The sequence below is a fragment of the Capra hircus genome, chromosome 9 (genome assembly GCF_001704415.2).
Source record: "Capra hircus breed San Clemente chromosome 9, ASM170441v1, whole genome shotgun sequence".
Lineage (NCBI taxonomy): Eukaryota > Metazoa > Chordata > Mammalia > Artiodactyla > Bovidae > Capra > Capra hircus.
Genome location: NC_030816.1, coordinates 89,443,116 through 89,461,341, shown reverse-complemented (window position 1 = coordinate 89,461,341; position 18,226 = coordinate 89,443,116). Strand labels below are relative to the sequence as shown.

Genomic DNA, 18,226 nt, shown 5'->3' with positions numbered 1-18,226 from the left:
AGGCGGATGGTCAGAGGGCGGGGCGGCTACCCCGAGGAAAAGAGCCCGTCCTGGAGTGAGAGCTCGGCCTGCGGGCCTGCAGTCTGCAGGGGGCTTCAGGGCGCCCGGTGGCTGGGTGGGGTACTCTGCTCTGTCTCGCGGGGGGCTTGGTGGGAAGGAAGGTGAACGGTGCCACTGTTTACTCCCGGGTTTGGGGTCGTCTGGACTAGTTAGCCGGGTGTGCGACTCACACGGGGCACGTCTTTCCCAAGGGGCCAGGGCCACCGTCCCAGCCAGCAGGAGAAGGAACGTGGGAGCTCTCAGATCAGTGTCTGCCCGCTGCCGACACTGGAGCCGTGGTGGTTTCCTGAGTCTGGGGCTCTGGCTTCTGCGGGGAAGGGACCTTCTCGGGCTCACATTTCTCCTCTGCTGTGTGGTCAGTGGCCTGGAGCCCAGCAGGCGTCCCTCCACGAATGACCACAGGGTCGGCCTGAGCAGGACATGGAGGAGGAGGAAACAGGGCCGGGAGGACCCTCGAGAGGGAGGATCTGGCTGCTGGGGGGAGTACATGTCTTCTTCCCCCTCCTCCCCCTCCTCCCCACCCCCTCCTCCTCCCTCTCTTCCCCACCCCCTCCTCCTCCCCACCCTCCCCTCCTCCCGTTCTCCGTCCTCCCCCTCCTCTCTCCCCTCCTCCCATTCCCCATCCTCCCCCTCCCCTCCTCCCCTCCTTTCCTTTTAGAAGTGAAATAAATAGAAGAAGCAATCAGGCTGGTTCTTTCACAGCAGAAACCAAACGTCACCCCTGCCACGGCCCTTGCCAAGCGGGTCTGGTGCCTGCCTGACCTTGCGGCCCCTTCACGCTAAGCTCGCTAAGCACTCGAGTGGGAAACGACAGTGCTGAGGAGTGAGCCTCTGTGTTTCCACGGCTTCAGACCGGAGCTCCTTGCTCAGCCGCAACGCTCGGCTCCCGAGTAGCCTGGGGCCGCCTGGGCTCCCGGCCGCCTGGACGCCCTCTCCCCTCTCACCAGGGGGCGGGGGGCGGGTGCTGGAAAGCCTGAGCCCCCCACCCCGGCCGCCCCTCGGTCTCTGGGCCGCCGGTCTCTGACCCACTGCCAGCCCCTCTGCCCCGTCCCTCAGCTGGAGGAGAGGAAGCCTGCCGCTGGGCCTCGGGGGCAGGGGCGGCCCCGAGCGCCTGGCCCGGGCCTCGGATGCTGACGGCCGGTCGTGTTCCCGCAGAGCAGCCTGTACAGCGAGGAGGGCCTGGGCGTGGCGGCGCTCAGCACGCTCTACGGCAGCATGCTGCTGTCCTCCATGTTCCTGCCGCCCGTCCTCATCGGGAAGCTCGGCTGCAAGTGGACCCTCGTGCTTGCCATGTGCTGCTATGTGGCCTTCTCCCTGGGCAACTTCTACGCCAGCTGGTACGCCCGCTCCCAGCTGCTGGCGCACCCTGCCCCACGCCCGGGGCAGGCCGTGACTGCATCCCCCGCTTTCCCGCCAAGACACCCCTGTCCCCTCTGCTAGACCATGCTCCCCTGACCCCCCACCCCGCCTGACCTCTCCTCGGGCCCCCAGCTTCCCTCCTGGGCCAGGGAGGGCACTTTCACAGCCCCAGTAACAAGGGGGAGAAGCTGCCTAAGATGTGGAGGGTGAATTTCAGGGGGAGCGGGCAGAGTGTGGCCTGGGCCAGACCTCACACGCTCACCCCGTCACAGAGAGGGCATGCAGTAGGGCTGGAGCCGGTGTCCCGGGCTGCACCTGAGCTCCGCCTGCTCCGGGATAGACAGGGACCCTCGAGGGACCCTTATTCCCAGGGGCACGCTGCTCAAGCGTCTCCTAGGGGGATGCCCCTTGTCAACCAGGATGTACTGATGTGCTGCTAGGTCCGTCCCACTCTTTGAGACCCTGTGGATTACACCCCACCAGGCTCCTCTGTCCACGGGATTCTCCAGGCAAGAACACTGGAGTGGGCTATCGTTGCCTACTCCGGGGGTCTTCCTGACCCGGGGATCAAACCCACTTCGCCTGCACTGCAGGTGGAGTCTTTACCGCTGCGCTGTCAGGGAAGCACGCGGGGAAGACAGCTCCACACCATTCCTTCTCTGGTTTCCAGAGTCTCAGACGGGATCCTTACGGCAGAGTGACAGACAGGGAGCTGAGTGGATAGATAGATAATAGATCAGGTTTAATCTTCCGCCATTAGAAATATCTAGAACCGGCCAGTCTTATCTGCTGTCCCAGCTCACGGTAGCTGCATCCAAGCACAAAAACACTGACACCAAATTTCACTCTTGCAAACGATCCTGAACCAGAAAAGCGTCTGATTTTCTCAGTCATCTGAGTCTGAGGGCGACTCAGTCAAGCTGACCAACCCAACACGGTGGCACTTCCCTGGGCCGGGCCGGGAGCTTCCTCCTCCTCGGACAGAGGGAGGGAGGAAGGGGCCAAGGCAGGCCTGTCCGCTCGTCTCTCAGGTACACTTTGATCCCCACCTCCGTCCTGGTGGGGCTGGGAGCCGCCGCCCTGTGGTCTGCACAGGGCACCTACCTCACCGTCGTGGGGAACGCGCAGGCGCGGAAGACGGGACAAGTCGGCAAAGACGTGGTCAGCCAGTACTTCGGCATCTTCTTCCTCATATTCCAGTCGTCTGGCGTGTGGGGCAACCTGATCTCGTCTCTCGTGTTCGGCCAGACGCCCACTCAAGGTAACAGGAAGTGGGGGCCACCCAGGGCCTCTGGTCCCTTCCCTCACGTCCTCATCCAGGACATGAGCAGCGCGGTCACGTGGGGCCCGAGACCTGGTTCTCAGACTGCCTGGACCCGGCTCCTCCCTGGACAGTCTGGGCGGGTCTGAGGGCCGTCTGGTGCCCGGGTGCCTTGGCCGCCACTCCTTAGGGAGGGGTGCCCTGGGGAAACTGAGGGTCACTACCTGTGGAATGCGAGTTCACGTGTCCTCCAGTTCAGTTCAGTTCAGTGGCTCAGTCGTGTCCGACTCTTTGCGACCCCATGAACCGCAGCATGCCAGGCCTCGCTGTCCATCACCAACTCCCAGAGTTCACTCAAACTCATGTCCATTGAGTCGGTGATGCCATCCAACCATCTCATCCTCTGTCATCCCCTTCTCCTCCCGCCTTCAATCTTTCCCAGCATCAGGATCTTTTCAAGTGAATCAGTTCTTCACATCAGGTGGCCAAAGTATTAGAGTTTCAGCTTCAGCATCAGTCCTTCCAATGAACACCCAGGACTGATCTCCTTTAGGATGGACTGGTTGGATCTCCTTGCAGTCCAAGGGACTCTCAGGAGTCTTCTCCAACACCACAGGTCAAAAGCATCAGTTCCTTGGTGCTCAGCCTTCTTTAGGGTCCGACCCTCACATCCACACATCCATGGGGTCCTTACTATCCTCTAGACTAAGAATGGTTTCCGTGGTTTATTTTCCCTCGGAATTGATTCATTCACCAGCGTTTTCAATATTACACAAAAGGCCACCATCCCCAACAGATGTGAACACTGCATGACCAGGGTCTTAACTTTCCTCTCTGCCCGGCCTCACCCAGACAGGGTTACAGAGTGCGCGTCTGTTTTATGCCTGCACACTTTGCTGTCTGAAGACTCAACCACGGGCAGAGGAAATGCATGTCTGCAGGTCTCGCAGGAAGCTTTATTGATGGGGAAGAGGTGCTAACTGTCCCGTTATCAGGAATCTCCCTCTCTGCCTTGATCCTCTGTACTGCTCATCCACTCAAGTCCCAGCTTTCGGAAATAAGAACCTTTCCTCCCTCTTGGCTCACATGATGTCATCCTTGCTGAGTACCTCCGCAGAGGGAAATTGCAGGGTTGATAGACACCAATCATTACGCAGTATTGCCAGAACTGTCAACAGTCGACCAACAGAAGCTAGGGTGAAAGTTCAGGCTCTGACATGACTGGTGTGGAGGCGCAAACAGGTTCACTTTTAAAGACATGCAGACAAGTAAGCTTAATCTCTCCCTGGTCACCGGACGCAGAATCTGAGGGCTGGAAGGCACGTTGGGAGCCTTGAGAGGCTTCTCCACCTTCCTGCGCCTCCAGCCTCCACGCTGCCGCCTTGTCCCCGGCTGCGCGCCTCCTGACCCGCAGGAAGCCCGCAGCATCTCGTGCACTGAGATCAGCACTATGGGAACGATGAGACACCGAGGACGCTTGCCTGTGACACGTGGCCCCTTTCTTCAGAGATTCGATGTGGGTCTACTGAGAGTCACTGGTTGCTCACATGGCATTCTTTTTACGGCTAAGAAACATTCAGAGAAAGTATGAGCGAACCTGCCCACGGTGATGGGTCTCTTCACAGATGAGTCTTAGAACCCAGTGGGCCCGACACCCCGTCTAACATGTCTTACTTATAATTCTGAAAAGTGGAAAACTTTTAATGAAGTTAGCAACGCAATATAACTAGTAGCTAGCATTTACTCCACATGGGTCCGGAGTGTCTTAAAATCAAGCATATAGATGTTTCCGAGGAGAGACGTGTCTGAGACACTGGATGGAACAACCCCCGTGGTTGGCTCTGACCTGTGGTGGGTCTCACGCTCCGTGTGGCCACACTCTCCCTGGCACATCCTTCCACGTGTGCCGTCTCCTGTTGCGAGTTCCCCATGTCCTTAGTCGGCCTCTCTGCTTCCACAGGGACCGTCCCAGAGGAGCAGCTGCAGGCCTGCGGGGCCAGCGACTGCCTGATGGCCGTGGCGTCCACCAATAGCACGAAGCGGCCCTCCCAGGACCTCATCTACACGCTCATGGGTATCTACACGGGTACGTGCCGGCCCCAGGAACCCGGGCAAAGCAAGACCTTCCCGGGTAAAAAGACCACCTTCCCAGGGCTCAGATGATCTGAGCTTATCTGCACACGCCTCTCAGAATGCGTTCAGCTGGGTGGTGCCCGGGGCCTTCCCGCATGAAACCCAGCGCAGCAGCCTCTGCTGTCGGAGGTCTCGCTTGATGATGGAACCAGCCCCACGTCTGCACCATCCAGGTCCACGGTCATCACGTGTGCTTACTGAAATTCTAATTAACGACAGTAAGATGACTATTCCGAGGTCACACAGCAGCCACGTTCCAAGCGCTCAGTGGCCACGAGGGGCTGTGGCCGCCCTGTTGGGTTGCACCGAGGTGGCCCACGGCCTTGGTGAATTGGCTACTTGCAGGGCTTCCCTGGAGGCTCAGATGGCAATGAATCTGCCTGTAATGCAGGAGACCCAGGTTCAATCCCTGGGCCAGGAAGATCCCCTGGAGGAAGGCATGGCAACCCTCTCCAGTGTTCTTGCCTGGAGAATCCCATGGACAGAGGAGCGTGTGGGCTACAGTCCATGGGTCACACAGTCAGACATGACTGAGTGAATGTCACACTTCACACTTCAACTACATCTGGTTGGATTTGGAAGTCCCAAGTCTTGGGCTTATCACCTTTTCCTGAAGCATATACTTAAATGACTTCTGAGAGGCTGGGGCTGGGCGGGCGTCTCCCACTGCCCACCTTTGGTATCTGTGAAGCCTTGTGGCTCCCACTGGTGGTCACGGGGCAGCAGAAAGTGTTGGACACTGGAAATTTGTGAAGAGATGGCTGCCCAAGGAGAGTGAGTTCCTATGACGGCACTTATCCTTGTTGTTCAGTCGCTCAGTTGTGTCTGACTTTTTGCAACCCCACAGACTGCCTCGCACCAGGCCTCCCTGTCCTTCTTCATCTTCTGGACCTTGCTCAAACTCATGTCCATTGAGTCGGTGATGCCATCCAACCATCTCATCCTCTGTTGTCCCCTTCTCCTCTTGCCTTCAATCTTTCCCAGCATCAGGGTGTTTTCCAATGAGTCAGCTTTTTGCATCAGGTGGCCAAAGTATTGTAGCTTCAGCTTCAGCATCAATCCTTCCAATGAATATTCAGGGTTGATTTCCTTTAGGATTGACTGGTTTGATCTCTTATCCTTAAATGCTTATTTGAATGAAGAATTTCTAAATGACCCCACTACTTTGGGCATATCTTTAAATTAGGTGGTTGGGTTATTTATTTTATTTTTTTTTTGGTGTCCATTTGAAGAAAATTTAAGGATATTCTTTATCATTCTTGAATTCTGGTATCTGTGAAGGTCTTGGATTGTATCCTTCTTAATGACCATGAGTCTGATAAGAGTCAGATTTGATGGGACTGAGTGCAGACGCCACTGGGAATCAAAGGCCATGAGGCCGTGTGCATGGGCGGCTCATCTCCATGGTGAGATCAGATGCACCAACACTCCGGTCTATTTCAAAGTCACTTCCATATCAGACGAGACGAGGGGGGCCTTAACGCTGATAAACCAGAGTGAGCGCTAGAGACAGGGCCCAGAAACCAGGCAGATAAGGTCCTGGCTGTCGGTGACCTTGGAGGCCAGATGTGCACTCAGCTAACTGAAACCAGTTGAACAGGATGAGTGTTTTGAACAAAGCTCTCAGATGACGAGCAGTTACATCTCCTTGAGAAATTGGGTTCTAGGGATGGTGACTGCAGCCATGAAATTAAAAGACGCTTACTCCTTGGAAGAAAAGTTATGACCAACCTAGATAGCATATTCAAAAGCAGAGACATTACTTTGCCGACTAAGGTCCGTCTAGTCAAGGCTATGGTTTTTCCAGTGGTCATGTATGGATGTGAGAGTTGGACTGTGAAGAAAGCTGAGCACCAAAGAATTGATGCTTTTGAACTGAGGTGTTGGAGAAGACTCTTGAGAGTCCCTTGGACTGCAAGGAGATCCAACCAGTCCATTCTGAAGGAGATCAGCCCTGGGATTTCTTTGGAAGGAATGATGCTGAAGCTGAAGCTCCAGTACTTTGGCCACCTCATGCGAAGAGTTGACTCATTGGAAAAGCCTCTGATGCTGGGAGGGATTGGGGGCAGGAGGAGAAGGGGACGACCGAGGATGAGATGGCTGGATGGCATCATGGACTTGATGGACGTGAGTCTGAGTGAACTCCGGGAGTTGGTGATGGACAGGGAGGCCTGGCGTGCTGCGATTCATGGGGTCGCAGAGTCGGACACGACTGAGCGACTGAACTGAAGTGAACTGAGCTGGACTGAGGGCAGCTCTGATGGGAAGGTGGTACCCAAGCCAGGTACTGAAGGATGAGTAAGAGTTTACCAGGCAGAGAAGGAGAGATGAGTGGGCGCTGAAGGCAGAGAAGCCCCAGAGGGAGCCCGCGGGGCTGGAGGCCAGACGGCAAGGCGGGGAGCCCGTGTGCGTGTGCGTGTGCGTGCGTGTGCGCTTGTGCGTGTGCGGGGGCCCCTGGAGCCCCGCACAGCAGCCTGTCCCCTCCCTGTCCTTTCAGGGTGCGGTTTCCTGGCCGTCTTGCTCACGGCCGTGTTTCTGGAACCCGTAAGAGATGCTCAGCCAGAGGGTGAGGGCGAGAAGCAGGCGCCCCCTTTCTGGTCCACTTTGCTGTCGACGTTTAAGCTGCTCAGAGACAAGCGCCTGCGTCTCCTGATCCTGCTGCCGATGCTCAGCGGGTTCGAGCAAGCCTTCCTGTCGGGCGACTACACGCGGGTAAGAGAGGAGCTGGCTGGCGGGCGGCTCGGGGCTCCCCGGGCGGCATGCAGCCCTTCCGGCCTCGGGGGAGCTGCCCATGGGGCTGGATGTGAGCTCACCTGGCCTGGAACCAGGGTCGCCTCTCGCTTGAGACGTGTCTCCAGGTAAAGGACCAAAGCCGCTTGGGAGTCGCTGCAGTGACCCTTATTTGCCTGCATCTCACCCCGTGTCCTTGTCTTAGAGTGGAAAATAGAGAACACACGGAAATTCCTCATTACCTAGCTTTGAAAAAATGTTTGTTCTAAAGTCTAGTTGATTGACAGTGTCGTGTTACTCCCGGGTGTGGAGCAGAGCGGTTCAGTTGCACAGCTGTATGTACACGTTCTTTCTCAAAGTCTTTTCCCATTTCGGTTATTGCAGAATGTTGAGCAGAGGTCTCCGTGCCGTGCAGTAGGTCCTGGCTGGTTATCCACTTCAAATATGGCAGGGTGCACACGTCCACCCCAGACTCCCTAACTGTCCCTTCTCTCCCTTCTTCCCCTGCTGGTTACCATAAGCTCGTTCTCTAAGTCTCTGAGTCTGTTTCTGTTTGGTGAATGAGCTCACGCGTATCATTCGTCACATGATGCTCGTCTTTCTCTGGCCGACTTCACATAGTATGATGATACTCTCTAGTCGCGTCCATGTCGCTACCAATGACGTTATTTCATCCTTTTCATGGTTGAGTAATATTCCATCTATTTCGGCTTTATTGACTATGCCAAAGCCTTTGACTGTGTGGATCACAATAAACTGTGGACAATTCTGAAAGAGATGGGAATACCAGACCACCTGACCTGCCTCTTGAGAAACCTATATGCAGGTCAGGAAGCAACAGTTAGACCTGGACATGGAACAACAGACTGGTTCCAAATAGGAAAAGGAGTATGTCAAGGCTGTATATTGTCACCCTGCTAATTTAACTTATATGCAGAGTACATCATGAGAAACGCTGGACTGGAAGAAACACAAGCTGGAATCAAGATTGTCGGGAGAAATATCAATCACCTCAGATATGCAGATGACACCACCCTTATGGCAGAAAGTGAAGAGGAACTAAAAAGCCTCTTGATGAAAGTGAAAGAGGAGAGTGAAACAGTTGGCTTATAGCTCAACATTCAGAAAACTAAGATCATGGCATCTGGTCCCATCACTTCATGGGAAATAGATGGGGAAACAGTGGAAAGTGTCAGACTTTATATTTTTGGACTCCAAAATCACTGCAGATGGTGACTGCAGTCATGAAATTAAAAGATGCTTACTCCTTGGAAGGAAAGTTATGACCAACCTAGACAGCATATTGAAAAGCAGAGATATTACTTTGCCAACAAAGGTCCATCTAGTCAAGGCTATGGTGTTTGCAGTGGTCATGTATGGATGTGAGAGTTGGACTGTGAAGAAAGCTGAGTACTGAAGAATTGATGCTTTTGAACTGTGGTGTTGGACAAGACTCTTGAGAGTCCCTTGGACTGCAAGGAGATCCAACCAGTCCATCCTAAAGGAGATCAGTCCTGGGTGTTCATTGGAAGGACTGATGCTGAAGCTGAAACTCCAGTACTTTGGCCACCTCATGTGAAGAGTTGACTCATTGGAAAAGGCCCTGATGCTGGGAGGGATTGAGGGCAGGAGGAGAAGGGGAAAACAGAGGATGAGATGGTTGGATGGCATCACCGACTCGATGGACATGAGTTTGAGTGAACTCCGGGAGTTGGTGATGGACAGGGAGGCCTGGCGTGCTGCAATTCATGGGGTCGCAAAGAGTCACACTGAGCGACTGAACTGAACTGAGTAATTAGAGATGTTGAGCATCTTTCCACGTGCCTTTTGCTCCTCTGTATGTCCTGTCTGGAGAAAAGTCTATTTGGGCCCTTAGCTAGTTTTTGAATATTGAGTTACAATCTAGAAACGGAGGTGGCTCAGCATGGTTGCCCTGGCTACTCAGATGTCCTTTCCCTGGATGCCCACCTGACCCCTGCACTGTCTGCCCACTTTGTTCCTAGAGGGGGTCCTTCTTTAGGCGTGGCTGGAGCGGAGCCCCAGGTCTGGCTGGCCACTTTTATCGAGGGTCTCTCCCTGAGCCCCTGTCTCTGGAGCCCCTGCCCAAGTGGGGTTCTGTCCTGGAGACCCTGGTGGGATGCTGTAGAAGGGATGTCACAGACAGGGATGGTAGAGAGGTTTTTGCCCAGAAAGTGTGGGAGAGGAGCTGGGCGTTGGAGGGAGACAGCCAGCGCCAAGGCTGGACCCTCTGGCCTGTGTCGAGAGGCCCATCCCCCAGGACCACCACTCATCCTCCAGGGAACTTCCACTCCAGCCCCACCATGGCTCCTTCCCAGGAGGGGCTGCCAGACTTGCAGGAGAAAGGGCAGGGTACAGATTTGAGTTCCAGATAAACCGCAAACTCCCCTTGGTGTACAGCCCCGCATGTTTGGGCGCCCAGGGCTGCCTGTGGCCTCTGCTCTGAGGACTATCCTGTTGGAGACCTGGAGTTTCCAGGAACAAGGGGGATGACACAGAGTCCCTGGGTCTGGACGAGGCCACTCCCCTCGGACTTGTCACAGACCACCGCCTGTGAGCTCAGGCACAGCCAGCACCATCCAGGAGCCAGGGGCCTCCTGATGTGTCTGTCCTGATTCTGCAGAGACGGCGCATCGTGAGAGCCGCAGCCCGTGAGCCCTGGTGCCCCGGGGCCCCTCCGCCCCCCACCTCCCGGGCCTGGGGCAGGAGGTCTTCCTGTTCTTCTCATCTCTACCGAGATTCCCTCCCTGCTTCTTCCATCTTCTTTTTCATTAAGACCTTATTTTTTAGAGCAGTTTTATGTTCATGGCAAAACTGAGCAGAAATTACAGAGATTTCCTGTACCTGCCCCCCGCCGACCCCACCTGGCTACGGCCTCCCCTACTGCCTACAGTCCACCTGTCCATTTGTCACAGCTGGCGCACCCACAGGGACACGTTCTCATCACCTTGCCTCCAGCATCTCCCTGGGGGCTTGCTCTGGGTGTGGGTGTTCTTGGGGTTTGGACACAGGCATGATGATGTGAACGCATCATGACCATATTGTTCAGGGCAGCTTCAAGGCCCTAAAGCACCCCCAGCCCCCTGCTCACCCCCAGGTCTGTCCTCAGCCAGCCGCCCACAGGCAGGAGGGGCACGGCCCGCCCCAGGAGAAGACTTCAGACTCAGGACGGCAGTGCACCACACCTGCGGTGCAGGGACACGGGGAGGAGGTCTGTCCAGACGGTCCCGTTAGCTCTCACTCGAAAGGGGTGCCGACACTGTCCTCGCCCTGGGAACGGAAGGCCTGGACGAGCTTTCGGGCCAACTCAGCAGGCCAGCGGTCACACTGCAGATGGCGTTTTAGCACAGCCTGGACTCCCTGACTTGGATGAGCCCCAGAGAGCTGCGGCTCCCGTGCCCGGCCCCGAGCGGGGCGAGGCTGGCGCGGGTGACCGTCTGCCCTCTTCCACAGTCCTACACCACCTGCGCCCTGGGGATCCAGTTCGTGGGCTACGTGATGATCTGCTTCGGGGCCGTCGACGCCCTGTGCTCCGTGCTCTTCGGGAGGCTGGCCCGGTACATCGGCAGGACCGCGCTCTTCGCGCTGGGTAGGCGGGTGCTGGGCACGGCCCGGGGCGGGTCCAGCTGCACTGCGGGCGGTTGCAGCCTGTGTGGAGAGGGCCGCGGTTGGGGTGAGGAGGGGGGTCGCTGGAGGCACACAAGCTAGAGGGGACGGAGGTCAGGCGGGAGGCAGGGGGCCTCCCAGAAGGAGAAGGTCTTGGTTCACGCGCTGGATGAAGCTGGTTGTCTAAATAGGCATCCCCTTCTGCCTCCCCTGGGGGACCAGGAAGCAGCAGAGACAAGGTGAGGATGAGGGTGTTCAAGGAAAGAGCTAGCCAACAGTGACAGTCCCGCGGGTCTGTGGTGACGCAGCGAGAGGGAGGGGAAGCCAAACCATAGTGCCGGCCGAGGCCTGATTCATTCGATTCTTACTGAGGAACGCAGACACCTAGCGACTCACCCAGGGCCACGCAGCCCCGGGACACCCTGGAGGCACCTGCTCCACGTGCTCCTCTGCCGCCCCGGAGGGTCACAGGCTGCTCTGTCTCCGCGGTCGGGGGGCATCACAGGGCCTGCAGACTCACGAAGCCGAGACCTCAGGCTGTGAGGACAAAGCCGGGAGGAGCAAGGAGGCCTTGCTCCCTGTCCTGCTTGGAAGGCCCAGCTCCCAGGCTTGGGGGCCCTCTTCCCCTCCCCTCCCCACGCCCCCCACTCAGTGAGAAGCAGGGGTCCCCACTAATGAAGAAGCTCAGTGTCTCCCACCCTGAGCCCCCACAATCTGGAGCCTCCTTTGCCCAGCAAGATGACACTTTGCCTTAAGACACAGAGGTGCATCACCCCAAGGCTCCCCCCCCCATTGCTGCTGTGAAGACCAGAGGCGGGCAGAGTCGCGCACCTGCCAGGGGCCTGCATGGGTCAGGTCAAAGGCACCAGAGAAAGCGAGCAGCAGTAGGCTAGGGAGCAGGGTGTCGGAGGCTCGGCCCACGGCTCCGAGGGACTCAGAGGAGCCCCCCGCCCCCCGCCCCCGCCCACAGGGGCCGTGACGCAGCTGGCCTGCATCATTGCCCTCCTGCTGTGGAAGCCGCACCCCAGCCAGCTGCCCGTGTTCTTCGTGTTCCCCGGCCTCTGGGGCATGGCCGACGCGGTCTGGCAGACACAGAACAACGGTGAGTGCCTGGCGCAAGGCCAGCCCGCTCGGGGGGCCCCAGCTTGGCCGGCCTCAGAGGGGGCTCAGGGCCCCTGAGGGAGACGGGGAGACGCACGTCAAGGAGCAGGGGCTGGAGGGCGGGCCCCACTTCCTCTCGAGGGCTTGGATCCGTGATGCCCGGGAGGAAAGGCAGCAGAGCCCGAAGCTGTCCTTGCTAGCGTGACCGTCCCGTCGAGGCTCCCCCCGGGCGAGCTCCTCTGGGCAGAGCGATGTGCTGCCCGTGTGTCTGGGCAGAAGCGCTTCTGTCTGCTTTCAGTGGAGGTGTGGGGAGGAGCCAAAGCTTACAGGTTACCATGCCAACGTCCCTCGGTGGACGGGGAGAACTGAGTTGGGGGTGGGAGGGGTCAGTGGCACATGCATCCTGGGGGTCACGCCTGAGTCCCGTCCTGTCTGATGGTCCTCTGGGCAGCAGGAAGCCTGGGGGAGGCTGGAAGGGAGCCGTCTCTAACAGCACCCCCTAGACGGGAGTGGGGCTTGTGAACAGGAGACGTGTACTGCTCTGGGGCTGGATGTCCAGGACAAAGGCACCGCAGGTTCGGGGACTGGAGGACCCACTTCCTGGCTCATAAACATCTCACTGAGTCCTCAGTGGACATAGGGGCGAGGGGACAATCGGGGGTCCCCTTCACGAGGGCACTGTAACCCCGAGGGCTCCCAGAGACCACCTCCCAACACCGTCACCTGGGGGTTTCAGCCTCCGTGTTTACGGGGACCTGTGAGGACAGGCTGGCTGCAGTGCTGAAGGCGAGGGTGGCGGTTGGCCCGATCTGGGGCTGAACTGCCTGGTAAAGGGGCTGGGTTCACTCAGCACCCACGGAAGCAGCAGCAGGGGTTTACAGCTGGGGACGGGGGTAGCTGCTGGAAGCAGGGAGGAAAGGAAGCCAGGACAGGCTAGGACCTGGTGGTCCCAGGGCCGGGCTGGACATCGGGACTCCCGGGCTGCAGGCGGCCGGCAAGCCCCCAGACAGCAGGGTTGGAGGCATCCACTGAAGGGCTTGGCTTGGGCTTGAACAAGACAGGGGACCCCGATCAGGGGGACCCAGCCTTGAAAGGGGTTGTCTTGGCGTGTGTAGCGGTATTGTTGTTGCTGTTATTGTTCAGTTGCTCAATCATGTTCGACTCTTTGCGACCCCGTGAACCACACCACACAAGGCCTCCCTGTCCCTCACCATCTCCTAAAGTTTGCCCAAGTTCATGTCCACTGAATGAGTGATGCCATCCAAACATCTCATCCTCTGTCGTCCCCTTCTCCCGCTTTCAACCTTTCCGAGCATCAGGGGCTTTTCCAATGAGTCAGCTCTTCCCATCAGGTGGCCAAACTATTGGAGCTTCAGCTTTATCATCAGTCCTTCCAATGAATATTCAGGACTGATCTCCTTTAGGATGGACTGGTTGGATCTCCTTGCAGTACAAGGGACTCTCAAAGAGTCTTCTCCAACACCACAGTTCAAAAGCATCAATTCTCCGGCACTCAGCTTTCTTTGTGGTCCAACTCACATCCATACATGACTACTGGAAAAACCATAGCCTTGACTAGATGGACCTTTGTGGGCAAAGTGATGTCTCTGCTTTTTAATGTGCTGTCTAGGTTGGTCATAGCCTTTCTCCCAAGAAGCAAGCATCTTCTAATTTCATGGCTCCAGTCACCATCCACAGAGATTTTGGAGCAAGAGAAAATCTGACTATTAATTTTTGATGCAGAGTGAAGAGCTGTGAGGAGAGGAGAAGGGACCTGGGGAGCAGAGGACAGCTGAGAGGCGGGGAGAGCGTCCAATAGGGGCATGTAGGGACAGGGGGCTGAGGGGCCTCCAGGCCGGGAGGGGAGGGGTCCCCTTTCTTTGGAAAGTGTGGGAAGGCAGTCAGCATAAAGGACAGGAAGACTATCACTCTGGGGAAAGGAGTTGACTTCAGGCCTGAGAGTCCTGGCTTCCTGGAGGAGCCACAGCCAGGACTCCCTAACGTGACAGAGGGCATTGGCCGCGGGCCGGCGGGTTAATCCCTCGAGGATTCACTCATGATGCAGCCCGGCAGATGGCGTCACCCCCACGGCACCTCACCCAGAAGAAGGGCGGCACCTGCAGAGGTCTGGGCTGGAGCAGCGACAGACTCGGGAGGGCAGGGTCTCCCAGGACCCATTGATGGCCCTGGCTGGGGGGTGGGAGTGTCGAGGCCCCAGGAGGTGAGCCGTCTCTGCAGCCAAGAAGCCACTAAGGGGTGAGCTGGGGCCCCAGGGGCGGATCCGGCTCAGAAGGGAGCTTCTTCCCTTGGAAATGCCACCCACAGTCCAGCCCTCACCAGGGAAGCACCTGGGACTGGAAAGTAGGTCAGGCCCAGACACAAGCCAGCAGCTGCCATTTCCGGGGACGGGGGCCTGGCTGCTGTCCCTGCACCCAGGGATGTCACACACGTGGCCTCGGCAGTCTAGGACGGGCCCTCCTTAGCATCTGAGTCGGTGCCGGCCTGTGAAACAGCTGAGGAAACACCCCCGAGCAAACCCAAGGTCGCTGGAATCAAGGGGTTTGGCTTTCACAGCCTTTCTCCCACCTCCACGATGCAGGAGGCACTCCTGGAGTTCTGAGCCAGGTGACAGAGGTGTGCTCAGCTCAGCAGAGACTGCTGTGTTTGGACAAAGGGCAGGTGGTGGAAGTGGCGACAGATTAGCCGCAGGTGCGTCTGTTGCTCAACAGAGGAAATCCCTGAGTTGGTAGAGGAGACAAACAGAAACCACACTTGCTTTTCTCGGCCGCCCAGACTGTAAGCCAGTGAGGGGTCCCCACAGCCCCAGAGGACTCTTAGCGATCATCAGGAGAGAGCGCCTCCACGTCCCTGTGGAGGGGCGAGGGACCCCCACTGTTCATGCCCCAGTGCTTCTGCCAACTTGCTCTGATTAACTGACTTTCCTGAGCTCAGTTGGGCTTTCTGAAGTGTTTACACGAAGAATTGATGCTATTGAACTGTGGTGTTGGAGAAGACTCTTGAGAGTCCCTTGGACTGCAAGGAGATCCAACCAGTCCATCCTAAAGGAGATCAGTCCTGGGTGTTCATTGGAAGGACTGATGTTGAAGCTGAAACTCCAGTACTTTGGCCACCTGATGCAAAGAGCTGACTCATTGGAAAAGACCCCGATGCTGGGAAAGATTGAGGGCAGGAGGAGAAGGGGATGACAGAGGATGAGATGGTTGGATGGCATCACCGACTCAATGGGCATGAGTTTGGGTGGACTCCGAGAGTTGATGATGGACAGGGAGGCCTGGCGTGCTGCAGTCCATGGGGTCGCAAAGAATCGGACACGACTGAGTGACTGAACGGAACTGAACTGAACTGAACTGAACACTTAGAAGTCAGGTCAGGACCTGGGATGCACAGCCGTGTGCATACAATTCCCAGGTGTTCGGAAGGCTCACAGTAAACCTGTTTGGTTCTTCTCTATCCCTGAGACACGGGAATAATTGCTCCAACTCTTCCTTCCTTTCCATGGACATGAGAGACTATCAGGCTGAGCCTTTGTCAAGGTGAGCAGCTACATGAAGTCCAGTGAATGACTTGGGTTAAGTCCTTCTTGAATAAGAATACCAATTTAAAATGAATTATTTCTGTCTTTTTGTTCAAATTAAGTTTTTTTGAGTAAAAATCAGTTCTTGGCGGGAAACTGTTCTTCCCATCTATGGTTTGTGACTTTCTCAGCCATCTTGACCAGCAGGGCTGCTTTAATGACAGAGCTCCTTGCGGGCTCCCCTCCCTGCGGTGTGGTCCATCCATGCCGTCTCTGTGTTTTCAAAACCTGCACGTTTTGTGTAGCTTTTGCCACCTACCAAGACCAGCTCTCTCACTTCTGCTGTCTCAATAGCAAGATGGATTGCTAATGCTGTTCTCCCTGGATGTCTCTGTTAAGAAAAGACGCGAGTCACGTGCATTCCTAGTTACGTGCATTCCTAGTTAATGAGACGGAATACAATCGAGTACAGTGTAACCCTCCTTCGCAGTCACCACTTCTCAATGCAAAAGCTGATTGATACATCTGGGCGGGACCATTCCAGCCCTTCCTTCTTGGGGCAGAATCCTGCCTCCCCCTGCTCCGGGTTCCCACTGGGCTCCGGGTTCCCACTGGGCTCCAGAGAGCCCTCCCGCCTCTGGAGCCGTTCATTTTGGCTGCTCTCCACTTAGCCGCCCTGACGTACTGTGGCCATGGCAACACTGGCACACCAATGCCTGAATCCGAGACAACTCGGCGTGTCTGGCCTTGAAATACCCTTTTGCCTCATCAGCCACCAAAGGGGCTGCTTCCAGGCTGATAAATTCAGAAGATCTGTCCTTTCCTAAGTGCCCGGCTCATGCATCCTGTCGTTTCCAACCAAACAAGACCTGACCTCATCCTGGCATCGGAGGTCGGGAGTCTGCATCCTGTCTCTTTCACCTGGTGCCGTGGCCAGGTCGGACTGCAAGCAGGCTTTTCTTCTTTTTTATAATGATCTTAGATCGACGGCAGAGTTGCCAATAGAGTGCAGAATTCCCACATACTGTCCACTCTGTCTCCTCAGTTCGAACATCTTACAAGCCTGCGGTACACTTGTCAAAACCGAGGAATTAACTTTGGGAAATAACAGAACTTCAGATCTTATTACATTTTTCCAGCTTTTCCCCCTTTCTCTGTGTGCTCCCCAGGCAGGCGGCTGCTTTGCTGGTCTGTGCCAGCTTCTCTTTCTGCTCTGCTTTGGTGACCATGGCCCTCTTGGAGAATACTGGTCAGGGGTTGTGTACACAATCCCTGTAATTCAGGTTCATCTGATGTCTTCTCATAACTGGGCTGGAGCTATGGTTTCAGGGAGGAAGACCCCAGAGTGCAGGGGCTTTCTCGTCATGTTGACCAGGGGGACAGCACACGGCCGGCCCCCCCTGTGGACCCCACAGAGGGGGCCCCTCACCCTCATCTGTTCAGGGCCCGTCTCCCAGCCTTGCTTTCCTGACCCGCGAGGTACCGGGTCGGCTCACGGCCCCTCCCGTGGTCACTCTCATCCGCTCTGTTTCTCGTCTATGCGATGGTGCTTCCTTCGCTGCAAGAGGCCCGCTCACCGGACTCGTTGTCGTCCACAACGTGAAACCCTTCTGGTTTCCAGGCAGGGAGGTCCTGGGGTGGTTACCTGGGCCTCGGGGAGGCGGCAGCGCTTTCTGCAGGAGTCGGGAGGGCTGTGTGCGCCCTCACAGCCACGTCTCCACCTCTGCCTGCAGCTCTCTTCGGGGTTCTGTTTGAGAAGAACAAGGAGGCCGCCTTCGCCAACTACCGCCTCTGGGAGGCCCTGGGCTTCGTCATCGCCTTCGGATACAGCACGTTCCTGTGTGTCAGCGTCAAGCTCTACGTCCTCCTGGGCGTCTTGAGCGCAGCCATGGCCGCCTACGGGGCCGTCGAGTGCATGGAGTCCGCGAAGGCCGCAGAGCGGACAAAACCCGCCGAGGAGGGGGTGACGCAGACGAAACTGTGACCCGAGGACCGCGGTGGGTGGGCCCGGGCCGGACCCCAAGACCCGCGGAGGCTGCTGCTGACTTCACGGCCGCTTCACTGTTACGTGGCGTTTTCTCTATTTTGTCAGGTTCTTCAGTCCGCCATCTCATCATGGAGGTGCAGAATCAGTTCATTTCAGATACAAAAGAAATAAACTCAGGGTACCACCAGCCACTAGGGACTTGCCTAGAGTCATGGGTCAATAGCCTAGGCTTGTTTGGAGGTGGCTGTTAAGAACTAGAAAGTTGCTGAAAAGACGCAGCTCCATGCCAGCACTTTGCAGATGGGCAAACTGACGTCTCGGCAAGTCAGTGACTGCCTCCTAGAGTCAGCGAGGGACAAAGCCAGACTAGGCTCTCTGTGTCTTGAAGCCTTGGGGTAACAGTTTCTGAATAAATCCAGTTATATTATGCACCTAA

The 18,226-nt window shown here is 56.8% G+C and overlaps 1 protein-coding gene across 3 annotated transcripts in view; it reads left to right on the top strand.

Annotated features, from left to right (window-relative positions):
- The window catches only part of UNC93A (unc-93 homolog A (C. elegans)), a 34,089-nt gene extending 15,863 nt beyond the window's left edge, over window positions 1-18,226 (top strand). For 2 of the 3 annotated variants that reach the window (XM_018053466.1, XM_018053467.1), the window contains exons 3-9: window positions 1,216-1,397; window positions 2,451-2,680; window positions 4,641-4,766; window positions 7,311-7,525; window positions 11,015-11,150; window positions 12,138-12,269; window positions 17,537-18,226. In XM_018053466.1, coding sequence (XP_017908955.1) covers window positions 1,216-1,397; window positions 2,451-2,680; window positions 4,641-4,766; window positions 7,311-7,525; window positions 11,015-11,150; window positions 12,138-12,269; window positions 17,537-17,787 — 1,272 coding nt within the window. In that variant the 3' untranslated portion in view covers window positions 17,788-18,226. The remainder of the gene's footprint in view (window positions 1-1,215; window positions 1,398-2,450; window positions 2,681-4,640; window positions 4,767-7,310; window positions 7,526-11,014; window positions 11,151-12,137; window positions 12,270-17,536) is intronic. The other variant, XM_018053468.1, reaches the window with a different exon arrangement.